This window comes from Nyctereutes procyonoides, unplaced genomic scaffold (genome assembly GCF_905146905.1).
Source record: "Nyctereutes procyonoides isolate TBG_1078 unplaced genomic scaffold, NYPRO_anot_genome, whole genome shotgun sequence".
In the NCBI taxonomy this organism is placed as follows: domain Eukaryota; kingdom Metazoa; phylum Chordata; class Mammalia; order Carnivora; family Canidae; genus Nyctereutes; species Nyctereutes procyonoides.
The window spans coordinates 36,251,473-36,272,399 of NW_026575048.1; the positions used below are offsets into that span (position 1 = coordinate 36,251,473).

The window sequence follows — 20,927 nt, forward strand, 5'->3', positions numbered from 1 at the left end:
GTATTTTTTTGCCTCATTTCTCTGGAGAGAAAGAGAGATGGTGAAATCTCCAACTACAAGTATTGATTTATTTCTCCTTTCAGTTATATCAGTTTTTGCTTCACATATTTTGCAGCTCTTTGCTTTGGTACACATTCGTTTAAGACTGCTATGTCTTGGTAGATTGAGTCTTTTATCATTATATAATATGCCTTTCTGTCTCTGGTAATTTGCTTTGCTTTGAATTCTACTTTATCTGATATCAGTGTAGCTATCCTGCTTTCTTTTGATTAATGGTTGCATGATGTATCATTTTCTGTCTTCTGCATTCAACTTGCCTATATCATTATACTTGCCATGGATTTCTTATAAATAGCAGACAGCTGAGTAATGTGGGTTTTCAAAAAATTTTATCCATTTTTTAGAGAGAGAGAGAGAGAGAGAGAGAGAGAGAACAAGCTGGGAGAGGAGGGAAAGAGGGCAAGGGAGAAGCAAACTCCCCGCTGAGCAGGGAGCCCAGTGCAGGGTTCTATCCCAGGACCCTAAGATCATGACCCAAGCTGAAGGTAGACGCTTAACTGACTGAGCCACCCAGCACCCCTGGGTAATTTTTTAATCAGCTGTGCCAATCTTGGCCTTTTAATATACTTAGATCATTTACATTTAACATAATTATTGATATTGATATTATTAGGCATTGCTGTTTCACCAGTTCAAGGTACTTGTAAAATCCCTATCTCCTTTTAAGTTTCTTTACTTCTCTCTTTAAAACATAATTATCTTAAATATTTCTTCTTCATATATAGAACTATAGCAGAATAGCAGACGGCGTTCTAATTTTTCTTCAACTATCAAGCATAATTTAGAAAACTCAAGAGGTGGAAAGTCTATTGTATTAACCAATATTTTTGCTTTCTGTGTTTTTCCCTCCCTTCCAATGATTCAGGTTTCCTTCTTTTATTGTTTTCCTTCTGTTCAGAGAATTTTCTCTAGCTATTTTTTAAGAGTATGTCTGCTGATGACAAATTCTTACTTTTCTTTCATCTGGAATATTTTGGTTTCCCCCTCATTTCTGACAAATTCTAAGTTGAGAGTTTTTTTCTTTTAGCACTTATGCAATGCGCCACTTCCTTCTGTCCTCCATGGTTCCTGATGTGAAGTATACTGCCATTTGGATTGTTTTTCCCCTCTAGGTCAGGCATCATCTCTCTCTCTCAATGCTTTGAAAAAAGTCTTCTTTGTCTTTACTATTCAGAAGTTTGACTATGATGTATCTTGGTGTGGATATTTTTTGGGTTTATCCTACGTTAGGTTCACTCAGATGTTTGATTTGTAAGTTTATATTTTTCTCAGGTTTAGGAAGTTTTCAGCATTATTTCTTCAAGTGCTTTTTCATTCTTGCTCTCTTCTTTCTTCTCTCCTTTTGGGACTCTGTTAATACAAATGTTAGACCTTTGGTAATAGTCCTATAGGTTCCAGAATCTGTTCATTTTTTTCTTAGTCTCTTTTCTCTCTGTTGTTCAGTTTGGATAATTTTTTATGGTTCTGTCTTCCAATTCACTGATTCTTTTTTTTTCTTCTTTAACAGAAGACCCCTCCCTTCTGTTATTGAGCCTACCCATTGAGTTTTTTATTTTGGTTATTGTATTTTAAAGTTCAAAAAGTTGCATTTAAAAAAATCTATATATTTGATTTCTTTACTGTGACTTTATATTTCTTTGCTGTGGCTTTCCATTTTTTTCATGTGTTTCATGTTCATACTTGCTCATTGAAATATTTTTATGATTCTTTTTTTAAAGCCTTTTTTAGGGACACCTGGGTGGCTCAGCGGTTGGGTGTCTGCCTTCGGCTCAGGTTGTGATCCCAGGATCCAGGATTGAGTTCCACATTGGACTCCTGCTTCTCCCTCTGCCTGTGTCTCTGCCTCTCTTTCTCTGTATCTTTCATGAATAAATAAATACAAATCTTAAAAAAAAAAAAACCAAAAAACTTTTTCAGATAATTCTTTTTCACTTGGTGTTGGTATTTCATTCAGTTTGAGATCAAATTTTTTATTGAAACCTCACCTATGGGGTATTGTGTTATGAGACTCTGGCTCTTATTTTTTATCATTTATTATACTGGGTTTCCTCTCGACTGTTCTGGCTGGCTGGGGAACTGTGCTGCCTCTTCACTGCCTGCTGGGGCTAGAATTCTGTTTTCCCTTCAGCCTCCATTGTCATCTGAGTGTGAGCTACTGCTGGTCAGAGGTGGGATGGGAGTTCTGGCTGCCCATTAGGTTTGCACTGATACCTCCTATCTGGGAGGGGCCTTATTACTTCCTAACTGTTCCCCACTTTACCTCCACTGATCCTAGGGGAAGAGGAGAGATGCCTTGCTGGCATCAGTGAATAGCCCGACTCTCTACTAGGCCTTCTCTGATATCACCCCAGTGGGGATGGGGAGGGATGCCTCGTTAATGCTTGATAGGAGTGGAAATCCAGGCTTCCCACATGGTTTTTACTAACATAATCCAGTGAGGCCCAGCTTTCTACTTGGCCCTGTCTGATACCACCCAATGGAATAGTTGTGGCACCTCTTTTCAACCCAGTAAGGGTGGAGGTCTAGGCTCCCCACTTGACCTTTGCTGGCATGGGTGGAGATGGGACCATATTTTTTTCTGGGTGGTTTACTTGGAGGAAAATAGTTTATTGTCTAAAAGCCTTTTGTCTTGATGGACTCTCCCTTTCTTGGTCTTTTGACTGAGGAAAAATGGGTTTTTGTTGGGGTTTTGTGTTGGTGTTTGTTTTGTTTTTAGTAGTGGTCTTTGCCTGGTAACATTTCCAAATTGAGACATATGGAGCCGAAGGAAAACCCAGGGAATTCATCATCATGGTGCCTAGCATCCTGAAGTCCCCAGTTCAGATGCCTTCTCTCCACTTTTCAGAGTAGTTGTTGTTTGTTTGTTTAATGTTTGTTTCTGTTGTTTTTATTGTACTCAGTAGGAAGTGTAGGGAAAAGTATATCTGTTTTTGGACAGCATTCTCTGCCCACTGCCTTTAGAAAAGACTTTGACAAACTATTCTTGTTAGATGTTTGATGTTCCAGAAATAGTCACATTTTAAAAGGAAGTAATTTTTTCTTTAGAAGAATGGCTTTTTATTTTTTTAAAGATGTTATTTATTTATTTGAGAGAGAGAGCACGTGTGTGCAAGTGGGAGGTGGGGCAGGGGGAGACGAAGAGAGAGAATCCCAAGTAGGCTCCAAGCTTCTGCAGAGCCCAACATGGGGCTGATCCCACTCCCTCTCCCCCAGATCACCACCCTAGCCAAAAGTCAAAAGTCTGACACTCAGCTGACTAAGCCATCCATGTGCCCCAATAGAGGCTTTTTATTAGTAGGCATTCAGGTATTGGTGGACTGAAATGTATGTGTTGGGAGTGATATGATGTTGGAATTAAACTTGGAGACTGAGAGTCTCTCCTAGATCTCGTGAAAGCCACATCTGGCCCTTGGGGAGAACCAACCCCAGACACCCCAGGGCAAAATGCTCTACTCTGGCCAGAAAGTGTTCTTTCAGTGTTTCTGTAACACTTGATGTGCTGCCAAAGGGGAAAGAGAGGAAAACCCTTAGTTAAGTAAACATATATTCGTATTTCACTGCCAGAGGCTGAATGGTCTAAGTCAGCATAACTGGTCCCATATGTTCAGCATTGATGGTCCAGACATGACTAGTTGCACCTTTGAAACAAGACAGATCAGGTGTTTCTGTTATGAAAATCTTTCGTGCCATTTATTGCATGTCTGTACATGCCAGGCACTGCATGGAGTTTTATGTGCAGCATTCTATTATCTCTGAAAGAAGGAGGTGTTATGTGTCTTACTTTACAAACAAGGAGACTGAGTCTCATTTGGACCAGTGACTTGTACAAGGTCTTCTGGCCTGAGTGGCTGAGCTGGGTGGGGATAAACCTTCCTTTTTTGACTCCAGAGTTCTTACACTTGTGCTCCCAAACCACAGACATTCGAACCTGAGCCTTCTGGGTGGGGATTCTCAGGCTGGACTCTCAAGAGCTCCCTTACCCAAGGCAATTTGGGCTACTGGATTCATTCCCTAGACCAGGTGGTCTAATCCTGGCTATGCATTAGAATAGCTAGAAGATATGTTTTTTTAAGTCCTGATACCCAAACTGCACCCCTGACCAGTAAACTTGGGTGCAGCTTTGGGTGAAAAGTAGCCATGGTGTTAAAAAAAAAAAAAGCCATTTAACACCTTTCTTGGAGAGTCTGATATCTGCTAGTTTTGAAGGCATGCTGGAGAGTTAGAAGATGATGATGAAGAATCACAGTCAGATTCTGGAACTCTTTTCTGGCTGAATTGGTGTTCCTTTACAGGAAAAACTTAAGGGTTGCCGTCTACTTGGGAAGCTTCTTTTGCAAAGGACTTCTACCAAGAAAAAGTTAAACGCCCAAGTCACAAAGTGGGGTACAGGCTGAAGGATTTCATGAGGGCCTTGGGACTTCACTGCTGAAATGTGTGCACAAGGGGGAAAGGCACAGGTAGGCTCTGCCTTTTTTTCTTTTAAAGACATTATTTTTTTATTTGACAGAGAGCACATACAGAGGCAGGGGGAGCTGCAGGGAGAGGGAGAAGCAGGCTCCGCACAGAGCAGGCGGCCTGATGTGGGGCCCCCTGGGATCATGCCCTGAGGGACTGAGCCACCCAGGCATCCCTGCTTTTTTTTCTTAAGCCAAAAAAATACCAGGGGAAGTGGGGAAGTGATCCTGGTTATTATCATCATTGTTGCTTAAAGGTCTGAGCCCCTTTACACCCTCAGGGCTCAGAGAAGTTGAATAGCGTGATGTGCTAGGGTCCCTGTTTGCCCCTCCAGACCCATCCCAGGAGGCCAGCCTGTGGGAGGGCAACAATGAATTGACTCCTGGTACTGTGGCTGCCCCTGGTTTGGGCTAAAATGGATACTGTGATGTATATTTGACTGAGTATATCCCTGTGTACTGGCACAGTTGTTACTTATCTGAAATTCAAGTGTAACTGGAACATCTTGTTTTTAGCTGGCAACCCTATGCCTCGTTGGGGGCATGTGGAAAATCTGATCTACCAACAACCATGTTTTATACCTGACTTTGGTTTCTTCCCTCTGTGCAGGCATGTCAGCGGGGTTTTGCTGCACTCCCTCTTTTCTGCCGCCATGCCGCAGCTGTGACCCCCTCCATGCAGAAGCAGCCAGACCATACATTCCCCTTGCTTCCCAAAGCTCCTGCCAGGCCCATTCTATCCCGGTCAGCTACCTGGTTTCTGCTAGCAGGGTTTTGTTACCGTTGGTACAAACGGGACTGTTCAGGAGTCAGTTTCATCCCATGAATGGTCCTTTTTTCTGTGTCACTTTTCTCAAGTGGTGGTGTGCATTCACTGGAGGGAAGTTAATGTTTACCATTTACAATCTGGGGACAATTGAGTCAAGTGATCTCAGAGTAAAAGGTTTTAAATTCTTCTCTCATTAAGTATTGTTGCTACTTCTTTATCAATTGAGAAACCTTCATGTTTACATAAAATGAAACAAAAACTAAAGTCACAAGTTTCTGTTTGTTCTGGGTTTGACCTCCGCCAGCCATAGGGATAAAGAAGGAGAGCCCTTAAACTAGATGACAGGGAAGCTGCCCAGGCCATGATTCAAATAGCAGCCAGAATGATGGGGATGGGGGAAGGGAGGCAGTCCTGGCACAGCCCTTTCTCTTGGAGGGGGACACAGGGCACTGCAGGGGAAGGGAGGGGATATGGGCTCCAAAAGCCTTCTTATGAACTGCAAACCCCTGAAGGAGGCCTCCAACTGCAGGGGGACCACTTGATAGTAAAGCCCACAGCAGACAGGTCGAAAGGAGACCCTTAGCTCCTGGGCAAAGGGCATCCTACCCTCTGTTTGTTGCTGCTTCCCTGGGCTACATATGCTTTGCAGGTGGGAAGCAAAAAACCCAGAGGGGTTCAAGGCTAACCCTCACTCTTGCATCCTCCCCTGGGCCTCCCAATTCTGAGGCTGAGCTTCAAAGAGCTCGCTTGACTCCTCTGTTTTGTTGTTTGAGGAAGAGTAGAAAGAGCAGGGCAGTGGGTCCCACAGGCTGGCACTTCAGTCCTGCCCTTATTCCAACGCTCAGGCCAAGGCATTTCTGCTCTCCCTTTCCAGGCACCCAGGATTGTAGAGCAGATTGATGGCACCTGACACCCAAGGCAGGGTTGAATTAAACAGGGCTCGCCAACCCACACTCTTCCTCCTGTAGCACTGCCCCCCTTGCCAGTCCTCCTCCCATGGCTTGGAGGGCCTCCAGGGCCCAGGATGCTGCTCAGTGCTGGCATTCCACCCAGTACCCCTGGACCTGCAATAGTAGCAGCTTCTGCTTCTTTTATCCACCTTGGGCTGTGGTTCCAAGGTTTGGAGAAAAGGAAAGAAGCTCATGTTATGAAAGGGAGGCCACTCAGCCAGACAAAGATACCTTAGAGCCCAGAGCCTTCTGGCCATCACAAACCAAAAATTTATTTTCTCTTCTCATTCACGGGTGGCAATTATGTTGCTCCAATGTTGCTATTCCCCATGCATTACTAAGACCTCTCTGATCAGTCCCAGTACTTATTCCTACAAGGCCTAGGCCTGGCTTCAGAAACCCTACTTCAGGTGGCCAACAGGCCCGGGTTCAGATGCAAGCCAATGACAACAACATCTACCAAAATCAGTAGAATGTGCTGGCAGACCCTGTACATCTGATCATGTCCTATCACTAAGGCACTCTTATCCTTGAAGGGGATCAGAGAGGTTAAAGAGCTTTTCTGAGGTCATGTCTCAGGCAGCAAGGGACTTTCCTGGGCAACCATGGCTTAATCACTAGCCCACCTGCCATCATACACACTTAGCAAGCACTCAGCCACTATTCGTGGATTTAAAGATGAGATGTGCTAGTTGATCACACAGAAAGTCGCCTGTTCACTAGCATTCCCCAACTGACCAACTTTGAGTCTAACAGACTAAGGTCCCTAAATGTCTGGCTCACTGTGGCTGTGTGTGGTTGGTAGGAGGTGCTGCTTCAGAGGCATGTCAACATCCCACCTCTGTCCCACTCCCAGCCTAGGAGTGACGCTCTCTCCCCTGCTCACCCTTCCAAACTCTGCCCACATCACACCCATTTATGAACACACTGCACATTAAATCCATGTCATGCATCCATCCTGCTGGGCTCAGAGGATGTCACCTCCAACTTTTGAGGAAGCTACAAATTTGTTCAGAAATATAAGGCAAACCTGCATGAAACAATGGACTGTATATCCAACCAATTTATTTTCCAGATGAATAAATATTTGCAAATCATGTCCCATAAGCCCATCCCTGTGCTTAGCCCTGGAGGTCGATGACAGGAGCCACACTCCGTCTATGAAACTGATGTTGGAGTCCGGTCAAGGGCTGGTGGTGATTAAGAATGTGCAGGGATGCTCCATCCTGCAGCTGCAGGGCTGGGTGGGACTGGGCCCCTGGGGTTGGCAGATGCAGCTGCGGGAACAGCTGGACAGCTACTCTCCCACCTGGGTGGGAGGCCATTTATCCAAGGCTGCTTAGTAGCAGTTACTTGTTTAAGGTTTGACTTCTCACTTTAGTGGCTTATCCACTCCACAGAAGGAAACAACCTTGAAAGGAGCAAAGGGGAGGGTCAAGTTTCTTGTGAATTCCACCCAAATTACAGCCAGAAGCAACCCTCTTATCTGGGTGTGCTGTATAGAGGGGATTAAATTCCCATTTAGTCTCCCTCAGCTTTAATACATCTCTCACACTGATTGAACATTGTCTCCAGTGTTTCTCCATCCAACAAGCCTTTTGCCATCATAAAGATGAGTTCTAGCATGTTAGGGAGAACGAGAAGGTTTGTTGTACAAGCAACCCTTGTTGGCCTGGTCTACTCCTCCTGCCATAACTCCCCCCAAATATTTTTAAAGCCGTCCACTTCTGCAAGGAAAAACAGGGGGAGGGGTTTCCATTGTACATGGAAGTAGTCAAACAGTGAAAAGATAGCAGCTTAAAATGTAATATCAGAATGGTCATTGCCTAGGCCCTGGGGTCCAAACCTGGGATTGGTTTTTATTTTGCCTTTTTTCACATTGTCCATAATCACTCAGGACCCCTTGTATGCACTGTAGAATTCTGAAGCACTGTCTACATGGACTCCTGTATGAATGGCAGTCCATCCCCCTCAACCCCCACCACACTTGTGCAGTGGGAACCTCACCGGCCTCACCATCCATGAGTTATTCAGCCCTTGGTATCAACCCTCATAAATCAGCTGCTCTCAGGTATTAGACTGTGACAGGTTTTTACTGATTCACAGTAAAATGAGAAAATAATTAAGAAACAGGGGCATCTGGGTGGCTCAGTCTGTTGAGTGTCTGACTCTTGCTTTTGGTTCAGGTCGTCATCTCGGGGTCCTGGGATCGAGCCCCATGTTGGGCTTCCTTCTCAGCGGAGAGTCTGCTTCTCCCTCTGCCTCTGCTCCTCCCCCACTTGTGCTCTCCTCTCTCTCTCTCAAATAAATGGATGGGTAAAATCTTACCAAAAAGAGAGAGAGAGAGAGAAGGAAAGAAAGAGAGAAAGAAAGAAGAAAGAATGAATAGCCAGCAGTTACTGATCCAGACATGGTAATATGTCCTTTCTTGCTAACGGCAACCCTATGGGGGCACCATAATTGCCATCCCCACTTTTCCTGCAAGAAAACTGAACTGGAAGCAGCCTCCTGGCCTGTGTTTTAGCAACAACCAGAATTGTGACCACTCTGGAGAACTTTCCTGTGTTCTGAGACTACATCTTTCCTAAATACTTCGTGTCAGATCAACCTTTCTGCCATGGGACCATGACGATGGCGAGGTCAGCCCCTCGCCTCTCCCCCATGCGTCCTGCTTCCTAGTCACTCTGCTGGTTAGGTCTCTGCTATCTTCCTGGCGGTTTCCCACCTCCTGGCCTCCTCCTTCCTGCTCATCTTGCTCTGGCTCAGCCGGATGTCAGTGCGGGGGTGGGGGTGGGGTGTCAAGTATGGCTCTGATCTCCTCCCTCCCGTGCTCAGAAACCTTCCAGGAATCCCTGCTGTCTCAACCAGGATTCAGGGCTCTCCGCTGTCAGCCTGTATCCACTTGCACTGTCACTTTGGTCCTAGCACAGGAGCGCTGCCCTACAGCTACATTCATGTTCCAAAACTATTAGGGCCTCCTCTTTCTCTTTTATTATTATTATTATTATTTATTATTTATCTACTAGGGCCCACCGTCCCTGCTCCTTGAAACCCTTGTCCACACGCCCCTCCTCTAATTCATGCCTTTACTTATTCATTCACACACTTATTTTGAGCGTCTTCTATGAACTGGCTGTGGTGTGGATGCGAGACCTCTTGGGACTCTCGATCCAATAGAAGAGAAAGAACTGAATGAGGAATCACAGAAGATGTTACAAAAGGGAAGGCCCCAGCACCTAATGTAGGAGGGCTAAGTAGTTGAGGGGGGAGGGACCAGGGCAGGCCTCCCGGACCCTGTCAGTACAGCCCCCCACTCCAAAGAGCTGTGTTCCATTTCCCCCTTTAACTCCTGGGACTCTCTGCTGCTCCTTTTCTGGGGCAAGTGCCTTTCTGTACCCCATCAGACTATCACAGCAAATCTTAGACCCAGGAGGTGCTGTGTAAATATTCATTGGGAAATGAATCATTGTGCCAACCCCTGGCAGTTCAACTCGCGGAGTTTAGCTATCTTTACAGCCATCCATGGTGATTATAGGGTGGGTTTGCTGCTCCTGACATCATCTGAGTGGGTGGCCTTGCCTTTAGTTTCTTCAGTCAGCAGCTTGGCTCGCCGAAAACTGAAGATCATACCCAACTGTAATCAAAGGTTATTTTGCAGAGTTCAGGTTACAAAACAGGTTTCCATTTTATATTTCCTGTGCTTCTATAAATATTTGAATTTTCCACTACCAACTTGGGTTACCTTTATAATTTGGCATTTTAAATGTCGTTAAGTAAATTAAAGAAACCAAAGAATTATTTGCTTCTCCCACTCCACTTATTTGCCTTATATTTAAAGAAAAACAAAGTTACCTGGACATACCCCTGACTTCCAGTCCCATGGATGTCAATGAATAAGGACTATAGGTGATTTGAGAGGCAAAGGTGAATTTTAAGTGCTTCGAAACCTCAAGAAAAAGAGCGTTCTTGTGGAGGGTCTGAAGGCATGAAATAAAACAACCAGAGCATTCATAACCACAGGAAGTATCCCCAGATTCAGAGGAAGATGATGGAACTGGATGGGACCCAGGCAGAGCTTCACCGTTCCCTGCTAAGAACACAGGTCCACACTTGGGCATAAGATTTGGCTGGCATGGGGGTGACAGGAGAGGCAGAGGCCCCTCTCTGCAGAGTCACCCTGACCTCCATTTCCTGGAATAAATGAGCACTCCCATCACAGCACACTCATCTGTCTGGATGGCTGGGCTCATGGCCAGCCTGTGGCTGACCCACATAGCCTCCCCCAAAGTATGCAGAGGGCCCCTGCTCTCCCACAACCATAGAGACCTTGAAGCAAGCTTTCTCTAGTTTCTTATAGTGAAATATCTTCTTTTCCAACCTGGCATTCACCCTGGAGGCAGTTCTCAAATGCATCAACCTTGAGAGCCAACCTGGCATGAAAGAGTCACATGGAGAAGACTCCTTAATAGAAGCTATGACCTTCAATTGAGGAAGATGTGCAGCCCAGTGTGACTTGGCAGGAAGCCAGGCAAACAAATTCTCAGATCCTTCCTTCTGCTTTCAAATCTCCTGCTTATATATCCATTGGCCAAATAAGTGCTTAGTGGACTACTTATGCTAAAAATTATTTGTTGTTCATCTGGAATTCAAGCTTAACTGGGTGTCCTGTGTTCTTATTTGCTATATCTGGCACAACCCTAAACAGAGACCCCCCCCCCCACTCCTTGCACACACATACTCAGGAGCTCGTGAGGGTGTGACATCCTGAGTGTGGCAGAGGCACAGCTGTTGAGTGGAGATGGGCACCTCTTGGTACCCCCAGTCACTTACCCACAAAACGCCAGGCCTGTGTTTCTCCTCCCTCCCTCCCTCTGCCTGTCTCAACCACTTGTGGCCAGCGTGCTTGAATACATAACAACCAGCATAGAATGTATGCTCCAGAAGTACTATTAAAAAAACCAGAAGTACAACTATTGTGGGCCAATACTTTTAGAAATATTTGTGGGTCAGATGAAATCAACATTTCCAGGTCTATTTCAGCAGGCAAGCATTTTACTGGAAGCTCCAAGTTATTCTGTAGTTGGTGATATGAGTGATGGATTTTTTTCCCCCATACCTAGAGATGGGTCATGTTGAGGTGCAAGAATTGTAAACTCCTGTCTTTATAACCAGTAGCAGCCTTTGCAAGGCCACTGGCCAAATTTGTGGCATAGTCTGTGACTGAGAACACAGTGAGAATAGTGATCTCAGGTGCTGTCATCTTCCTGACATGCTGTTGAGTTGGGGATGAAGGACTTCAAATGACTCACAATTTTAAAAAATGGGTGAAAGTTGGGATCCCTGGGTGGCGCAGCGGTTTGGCGCCTGCCTTTGGCCCAGGGCGCGATCCTGGAGACCTGGGATCGAATCCCACGTCGGGCTCCTGGTGCATGGAGCCTGCTTCTCCCTCTGCCTGTGTCTCTGCCTCTCTCTCTCTCTCTCTCTCTCTCTCTCTCTGTGACTATCATAAATAAAAAAAAATGGGTGAAAGTAGTCGAAGGTGCAAACTTCCAGTTTTAAAATAAGTAAGTCCTGGCTTGTAATGTACAGTATGGTGACTATAGTTAACAGTACTGTATTGTAAGAAAAAAATACCATATTGTATACTCTCTACCTAAGAGAGTAGGTCTTTAAAGTTATCATCACAAGAAAAAAATTTTTGTGACTATGTGTTGTGATGGTAGTGAACTAGCTAACTAGATTATTATGATCATCATTTTGCAATGTATACAAATATCAAATCATTATTTGTATATCTGAAACTAATATAACATTTCAATTATATCTCAGTAAAAAAAAAAAAGAAAACAACTTTTAAGGGGGCACCTGGGTGGCTCAGTCGATTAAGTTTCTGACTTGATTTCAGCTCAGGTCATGATCTCAGGCTTGTGAAGTGGAGCCCCATGTTGGGCTACTTGAGATTTTCTCCCTTTCCCTCCACCCCTACCCCCACCCCTGCTAGTGTTCACACACTTTCTCTCTCTAAAAAAAAAAAGAAAAAGAAAATTAAAAAAAGAAAGATTTTTGATGGGGGGAGTTATATTTCTTAAACATTGTTTAGAAGGTAAGTGGACAGATGAATGAACTTGTGAATGAGAATATACATCCAGACATGTATGTTAAATATGTTTCACACAGGACACTGAGGATACCCCATTTCTCTCTCATCATGACCCTAGAGATTGGGAACCTACTGGAAAAACTCCATTATTTAAAAGGCTAAAAATCCGTCGTTCTGTTTTGCAGCTGTTGCAGAGGTGAGAGAAGAAACCATGCCTGACCTGCCATTGCCAGGAGGCCTGCAAGCTGACCACACATCATTTTCCCTTCCTCACACCAGTGGGTACCAGGTGGAGCCTGCCTTGTTTTCACCAGCCCAGCCTGGACGAGCCCATACAGAAAATGCAGCTCATCCTGGGGTGACCTCTGCTGGATCAAAACTCCTACCGCCTCTTGCATTTAATCATACAATTGGCCACATAATACTTTCTGAACATAAAGATGTCAAATTTAATTGCTCCATCAATATACCTAACATGTACCAGGACATTGCAGTTATTTCCTGGTGGAAAGATGGGAAGGAGTTGCTTGGGGCACATCATGCAATTACTCAGTTTTATCCAGATGACGAAGTTACAGCAATAATTGCTTCCTTCAGGTACGTGCTCTTTCTTCCTTTTCTTTTTTAAGATTTTATTTATTTATTCATGAGAGACACAGAGAGAGAGAGGCAGAGACACAGGCAGAGGGAGAAGCAGGCTCCATGCAGGAAGCCCGACATGGGACTCAATCTCGGGGCTCCAGGATCACGCCCTGGGCCGAAGGCAGGCGCCAAGCCACTGAGCCACTCAGGGATCCCCTCTTCCTTTTCTTATTGTTGTTATGTTATTGCTGATTCAAAAGCAAAAACCTCATAAGTTAAAAGACAGAGGCTTTTTTGTTTGTTTGTTTTCAGTGTTAGCAACTGCCCTGGTGCATTTAGAGTGTAGATTAATAGCTGACTATATTGTTGATCTCTTTTACTCTGATCTTGGCCCCCCTGGGACTGTTGATTATCAGATGGGTTCTGGGGAATTACTTGCCACCCGACCTACAAGTCATATCAGGCCCGCTTTACTCAAGAGCCCTCCCAGTGAGTAGGAACAGTGTTTCTTACCTGGTGTGAGGAGATATCTAAATCACCCCTGGGCATGGAGTTTTGAAAACATCCCCATCCCTTTCATTTGCTTTATCCCCCCTCGCCCACTTGTCCCCCCCAGTACCCCCAGCTTCTGCAGATCATGGTGCTGAGATAGCCCTCATACCTGTTGGGGTGGGCAAGAGATGTAGAGTCCAAAGTCTGGGGAAAGGAGACAAACCTTCAGCCAATTGGGTCCCTGTCTCCATGTTCTACTTTGTTGTGACAGGGGCCAGCTGAATGTGCTACAGGGGTGACAGGGCTAAGCCAAGTCAGCATGTATAGCTGGAAGAATCCATTGTCCCTGGGATTGAGTCATTGTATTTTCAGAGTACAGTAGACAGTGAGCCTGCTGCTGCTTCTCCCCCATCCCTTTTTTATTCCTCTCCTCTTTAGCCAGGAGGGGTTTGGGTTTTTTGTTTTGTTTGTGTTTGAGTCAGAGCCTCCTTGAATGTACAACCGTAGAGTTCAGTGAGCCTGTGGTCACTAAAAGCTCAAAATGAGGTCAAAGCCATGCCATTGGAGCAAGTGCCTTCCCGAGTGGAGCCCTCTTTGGTCTGCTACGTTTTCACTTTCTCTGGCCTGATATTTGGGGCAGTCCCAGACAGTGTCATGTCTTTTGGTGAATCATTTTATGTTTCCTTTTCAGAAAACTGCCTCAGAGATACCACAAGGCTTACAACTCCAGTTAGAGTTTAGTGTGTCCACACTTCCACAAAATGCACGTGGTTTTTTTGATATTTTTTTTCCAAGGTGTGGGCTTGGTTAGCAGCAAAGCAAAGAACACAGCTTTCACATTTTCCATTGATTGGTTTAAACTCTGGCTGGGTCTCTCAGGCTGCCATTCTCAGCCAGTGGCTGAGACCACTCAGGAGATTGAACTACATTCTTTTCTGCATCAGCTACAAACCACAGAGGTATTGCCGTGCTATAGACACAGCTTCTGATGAGAGAAGACCACCATTTAATAATAACCAAGGAGCAGTGTAAAGGTCTAAAGAGACAGACAGAAAGCTGGCACATTGGTCTCATCAGGTATCATTATGAGGAAAGCACTGCCTTGCTGTCTGTCTCTCTGGGCTAGGAATCCTGAACAGGGATCCTGCCACTGGCCAGCAGTGAGACCATGGGTGAGCTGCCCCTCTTGCCCCAGGTGGGTTTGGGTTGGATGACCCACAGCTTCAAGTGTATTCTAGGGCCCATGAGATGATTTCAAAGAACCTAAATTGGAGAGTTTTTAAACCTAGAATAAATAGTGTTGTATCTTGGATATATGTCTTTAGAGTTCAGAATATGACCTGGATCCTATTTTTAGGACTTTAGAAAAATAAACTATATTTTTTCATGGATCCAGCTTCATTTTCAAAACTCATTCTGAAGGGGAAAAATTCTTACTTGATCTCTAAACTAAGCGATAAAGCAAATTTAGTGCTCTGAATTCTTAGAAAAGGTGGACACTCTGCTGAATGGAGTAGCTTTGGAGACAAGTCCACCATTATAATATTCTTCAACTGTATTAAAGTCAGGTGACCCAGGAGCTATATGGTGATTCAGTGAAGTAAATTGTAATGACTTAATCAAGATTATACATATTTCGGTAATTTCTTGACAGGAGAGTAAAGACTCTACATTTGATATCTCTTAGATGAGGACCCTGAGGTCCCTATGAGTAGGCTGACTATGACCAGGATCACTAGGGAGTAAGCTGTCACCCTTAAGCAGGGGGCTTGATTTGCACACCTGCAGTGTCCTTTCTTCCCACATCTCGTGGGTCCTAAAACAAATCTACTCTGGTTCCCAGGAACAGTGAAGAGTCAAAAACTCCAGGCTTTTAATATATGGAATTTAATCAGGAATTCATTAGCTAATTGAACACCAATAAAAATTAATTTATTTAAAAAAAAGGAATTCATTAGCCTTCAATTTTGTTGGAGTTGCCATTAATAATACCAGTATGGACTACATGTATTTAAGGGAGTGTACAAAATGCCAATGTGTGCATATTGGCAGGAATCAGAGCAATTATGGAGAGAAACACAAGGTATTTGGAGCTAGGTCATAGGACCATTTTTGTATGAGTTGTTATTATAAGAAAGGCTAGAATTTAGATGAATTTTGAAAATGATGGGGTCTCCAGTTTGAGGCCCCCACACCGGTTTGTTTCAGCATGCATCCTTTAAATATGAAGCATCTGTGAGTTGGTGGAGACTGCCAAGATTGTGGATGTGATTTAACTTTCTCAGTCTTTCTTGCTTCCACATTTCCTCTTCTATATCAGACCTCACACTTAAACTCCCAAACCCCTGTTCTGAAAACAAGCATTGGTCAATTGTCTGGTCTCTGACCCTAAAACAAGACCTGGTTCTGGTTGAAGGTGTAAGTTAGGACATGTGCATCCTTAATGCAGTGGAGCTCTCCTCTCTCTCTCTCTCTCTTTTTTTTTTTTTTTTTTGATTTTTATTTATTTATGATAGTCACAGAGAGAGAGAGAGAGAGGCAGAGACACAGGCAGAGGGAGAAGCAGGCTCCATGCACCGGGAGCCCGATGTGGGATTCTCTCTCTCTGTCATGAATAAATAAATGAAATCTTTAAAAATAATAATAATAAACTGAGGGTCGGGGTGGAAATGATAGAAGTTCATGTTCATTCAAGTACAAGTCCCACCTACTTGGGAAAGGCTGAAGGAGATTTAATATCATGAGTGAGAGTGTTTCTGAAAGATTTTAGAAACTGCTTGGTCTTGATTCTTCTCTGTATATATTTTAAAGTTATTTTTATAGTGATATATGTACTTTGTTAAATACTTAGAAAATACCAAATACCTGTAGAAAACCTGTGGTCCACAACCCCGAGAAAGCTTTTCCAAGCACATATAAATTGAATATTCCTGAAATGAAATTGCCATTTTATGACACAGATGATTACATATCTTGTTTCGTTCACTTAACATTAAGAATGTTTTCCTGTTTTATGAAAAGTCTTCAAAATATTTTGATGGCTGCCAGATGCCTCTGTAACCTGCTATTGTAAAACAGAAGCAAATATGGAAGAATGTAAATTATATTGTAAAGGGAAAACTTTTTGAAAATATTTTTATTTATTTATTCATGAGAAATACAGAGAGAGAGAGGCAGAGACATAGGCAGAGGGAGAAGCAAGCTCCATAGGGGGAGCCTGATGCAGGACTCAATCCCAGGACCCCAGAATTGAGACCTGAGCCAAAGGCAGATGTTCAACCACTGAGCCAAAGGCAGACAGTCAGTCACTGAGCCACCCAGGCATCCTTGTAAAGGGAAAACCTTAAAAATTATTTTCAAAATGCCAACATTGATCGGTGTGTACAAGGGAAGAAATAACTGATATGGTACTTCAAGTCCAGATGTCCTCTCGAACTGGGTCCATTCTATGCTAATAATTCACATTTTTTCCTCTTTCACTTGGACATCTATTATAGGTATAGGAAACGCTCCATGTCTGCTAAGCTAATAGGTTGGAGTATTCTTTTTTTTTTTATTTAAGATTTTATTTATTTATTCATGAGAGACACACAGAGAGAGAAGCAGAGACACAGGCAGAGGGAGAAGCAGGTCCCAGGCAGGGAGCCCACCCAACATGGGACTCCATCCCAGGTCCCCAGGATCACACCCTGGGCTGAAGGCGGCGCTAAACCTCTGAGCCACTGAGGCTGCCCAGATTAGAGTATTCTTAATTGATGGCTTGATACTGAAAATTGTGATTGATACTGAAAATTGCACCTCCACCCTGCCTCCTACCCCACATTCCTGACCTAGTCCTGGATGGTGTGCAGCTTAGGCTGCATCTTCAGAGCTTACAGTTGTTCTCCTTTGCAGGACTTAAGTCCCTGGGCTGGACCATCCGCTTGGCTCTCCAATTGGTATTGTGCCTCATTTGCGCCAGATACCAACTTAAAACTATAGCTCATCCATTTATCCAGATCCTGGGATGCTGCATGAACAGGGGCCTTTCCCTGGAGTCTCTAAAAGAGGGTTGTAATTTTGGGGATACACAGTTAGCTCTACGGTCTGCCACAGGACATAAGGTACTCTGATGTAGGTGGAAACACTTGCTGGTCGGATAAAGCATTCCAGGCAGGCACTAGCCATCAGACCAAAAGACTGGGGAGACCAACTCTCAAACAGAAACAAAAGCCGCTGTTCCTGTAGGCTGCCGGACTCTGCAGATTTAATTTATTGGCGTAATTTGTGGCAAAGGGAAAGGATTGGATATGTTTTCTGTGTAGCCTCGGGATTCCCCTTTGGGAATTAAATTCTAGCTTGACTGTCAGTAGCTAAAGCTGGAAGGACTTTATTGCTTTCTAAAACTTATAGTTCTCTAAATACATTTTTTCATTTTTAATTTTTTTATTGTGGTAAAATGTGCAGAGGATAAAATGTACTATTTTTTTAAATTTTTTTAAAAGACTTTATTCATGAGAAACACAAAGAGGAGAGAGAGAGAGGCAGAGACACAGGCAGAGGGAGAAGCAGGCTCCATGCAGGGAGCCTGATGTGGGACTCGATCCTGGGACTCCAGGATCACGCCCTGGGCTGAAGGCGACGCTAAACCGCTGAGCCACCCGGGCTGCCCAAAATGTACTATTTTAACCCTTTCCGGGTGTGCAATTCCGCAGCGTTAAGTCTATTCACATGATTGTACAGCCCTCACCACCATCCATTCCCAGAACGTTCTCATCCTCCCAAAGGGAAACTCCTTGCCCTTTGAACACTAACTCCTCATCCCCTTTTCCCCCTGACCTTTGGTGACCTCTATTCTACTTTGTAATGCTGACTTATCTAGGTACCTCCTATAAGGGGAATTGTGCAGTATTTGTGCCTTTTGTCTTTCTTTTAAGAAGGCTGTAGAACATAGCTGTTCCCGAAGAGCCATTCCTGAGTGCGGCAGTGGAGCTGGGCTAGGTCTGCGGGACGGGGAGGCTGAGTGTCTGCCGCCCGTTCTGGGGCTAACCCAGCCGGGGCTGCGCTACTGTGACTGGTTTTACAGCTGCGGCCCTGCGGCTCTGTCCAGGTGGTTCCTGTCTAGACGCGGTGGCTGAGTCCCTACAGTGGCTTTGGTTCTCCCTGGTTCAGATGTTTGTATTTGACCTAAATCTGACACGGTTGTTATACCTTCTTTAAAGCGATGCATACACAGGGTAAAATACTCCAACTGTTCAAAAATCTTCTTCCACTCCATCATCCAGCCCTTCCCCAGCAAGGAGCTGTGGTTATTCACTTCTTGGGTATCTGTCGGAGATATTCAATCCATATGAGTCGTGTGTGTGTGTGTGTGTGTGTGTGTGTGTGCGCGTTCATGTGTGCCTGGCCCCAGAGTTCATCTAATAAAATGTTAAAGCTCTGGTTAAATCAATACCCAGGATCCAATGTTTTTTGTGGCTGTGTAAATGCTGTTTCAGCTGAGTCATGTAGAAGGCTGCGCTTACATCTTACTTCTTCTTCTTCTGCTTTTGGATTTTCTTCAATTTAATAGCTTCCTCATTTGTTAGTCTGCTTAAGTTTCTAAAAAGCATCTTAATTTTCTAAAAGCATCTCCTCACAGAGTGATATTCTGAAATCAGGACTGATTTTTTTCCTGGGAGATGCCTGTCCCAGGATAGCTCAAGTCTGGGCACGCTTGCTCCCCAGCTACAGGGTACAGCTCAGTCATCTTTGCTCTCGTACTGGGGGCCTTCATGGCACCTCTTTGCTCCAGGAGCCTGGGTTCCACATGCCTGGCCCCCAACCCTGCCTTTTGGTGGTCACTCCTCCACTTTGGCATGGAGCCCACCCACCATCAGCATGGAATTTGCATGTCTGAAAATGCCATTATTTTTTCTGCGCTCACCTTGAGGTAGTTTGGCTGGATATGGAATTCAAAAGGAAAATAATTTCCTGTTGTGGTTTGGAAGTGATTGACAGACCTCCTTTTCACCCTTAGATTTGTTCTTGAGAAGCATGGTGCTGTTCTGATCATGTGTGGTGCTGCTTTCCTTCTCTCTGGAAGCTTCTGGGATCTCCACGTTATCTTGGAGTTGTGACATTCCCTGGTGAAGCCCCTTACTGGGTCTTTTTTCTCCCACTGTGTTGCCCACCTAAGGGTCTGGGAAGGAAAGTCCTAGATCTCCAGCTCTGGGGCATTTTGTTCAGTTATGCTCCCTTTCCTGTGTTCTTTCTGGAACTCCTCTTACTCAGTTGTTAGAATGCCTAGATTGCTATTCTGAGCTTAGGGCCTTTGCTGGTGAACCTCCAGGGACTAGGCCTGCTGTTTCCTTTAGGGAGAGGGAGGAACTTAAGGACAACCTCTTCTGTCTCCAGCTCACCCCACGCCCAGCCTTCAGCATGCCAGCTTTAACTTGCATGTCTGGGAAGCAACAAATAGAATTATTTGTGGAAAATCTTTCTTGTGCTATAAGTAAGATGGATCTGGACTTGATGATTAAGGCAGGCACATAGCCTTTCTCCCCAGACGATTGCTGACCTCTTCCTGATATGAGTGACTAAAGACAGTTTTGATCATGTTCCCTTTGCACTCTCCTTTTCTACTCCTGGCCTGGTTGGCTTAACTAGGGTTTTTGTGCCTTCTGCATCTAATTGCTACAGCCCCGGCTGTGCTGCTAAGCTGTTACTTAGGCCTGATGGTTTCTCAGTTCCTTGGGCCCTCTGTGCAGTTGTACCATGCATCCATGGGCTGCTTTCCTGGGGCTCTGCCCTGCACAGAGGGACCTCTGTGGCCTTCACTTTCACTCTGATCCCTGGTTCTCTAAGTCATGTGGCCAGCCTGTTGCAATACTGGAGTCCCAGACCCTGTGCCAGAGCCAGATCTTCAAAGGCACAGCAATCCTCAGCCTATCAGATCTCATCATCAGTCCAGCCCCTGAATTTTGCCTCAAAAAAATAACTCCTCTTCTACAATGAACTTTTGAGATCTGTGGAAAGGACCTCCCGTCTTCAGTAGCCATGACCTTAGTATTTTTTGGAACTGCAGAAAAGCCTAGACTGGTCAGCCATGCAGAATCTTCAGGAGCTACCAAGAACAGGGTGTACTATTCAGCCACTAGCTGATACTCCTGATGGACAGGACACCATTCTAGACACATGCCATCTCTCATGTGTCTTCCTGCCATCATGACATCCAGGGAGATTCATCAGAAGAGGGTCAGCTAGATCCTTATTTGGAGATATTTGCCCTTTGAGGTCTCTTCCCATGTTTTCCTGGTGACCTCTAGATGTTGTGACCTTCAGTCCTTGTCCTAAAACGTGGAGAGTATCTGACCTTTCTTTGACCTTGAGTCTTTCCCAAACCCAACATTCATCCATTAGGTGCAATTCCAAAATTATGTCACTCCTACACATGAATGAGGGGAAAGAGGAAGACAGAGTATTCTAAGTCAGTGGGGTGCTAATCAGATTGGCACATCAGGAAATTCAGGTGACAAGTGAGAGTCACGTTTTTCGGTCTT

The 20,927-nt window shown here is 44.6% G+C and overlaps 1 protein-coding gene across 1 annotated transcript in view; it reads left to right on the forward strand.

Moving 5' to 3' along the window:
* MERTK (MER proto-oncogene, tyrosine kinase) overlaps nt 1–20,927 on the forward strand; it is a 114,666-nt gene that overhangs the window by 19,509 nt on the left and 74,230 nt on the right. The window contains exon 2 of the mRNA XM_055327181.1: nt 12,519–12,930. Coding sequence (XP_055183156.1) covers nt 12,519–12,930 — 412 coding nt within the window. The remainder of the gene's footprint in view (nt 1–12,518; nt 12,931–20,927) is intronic.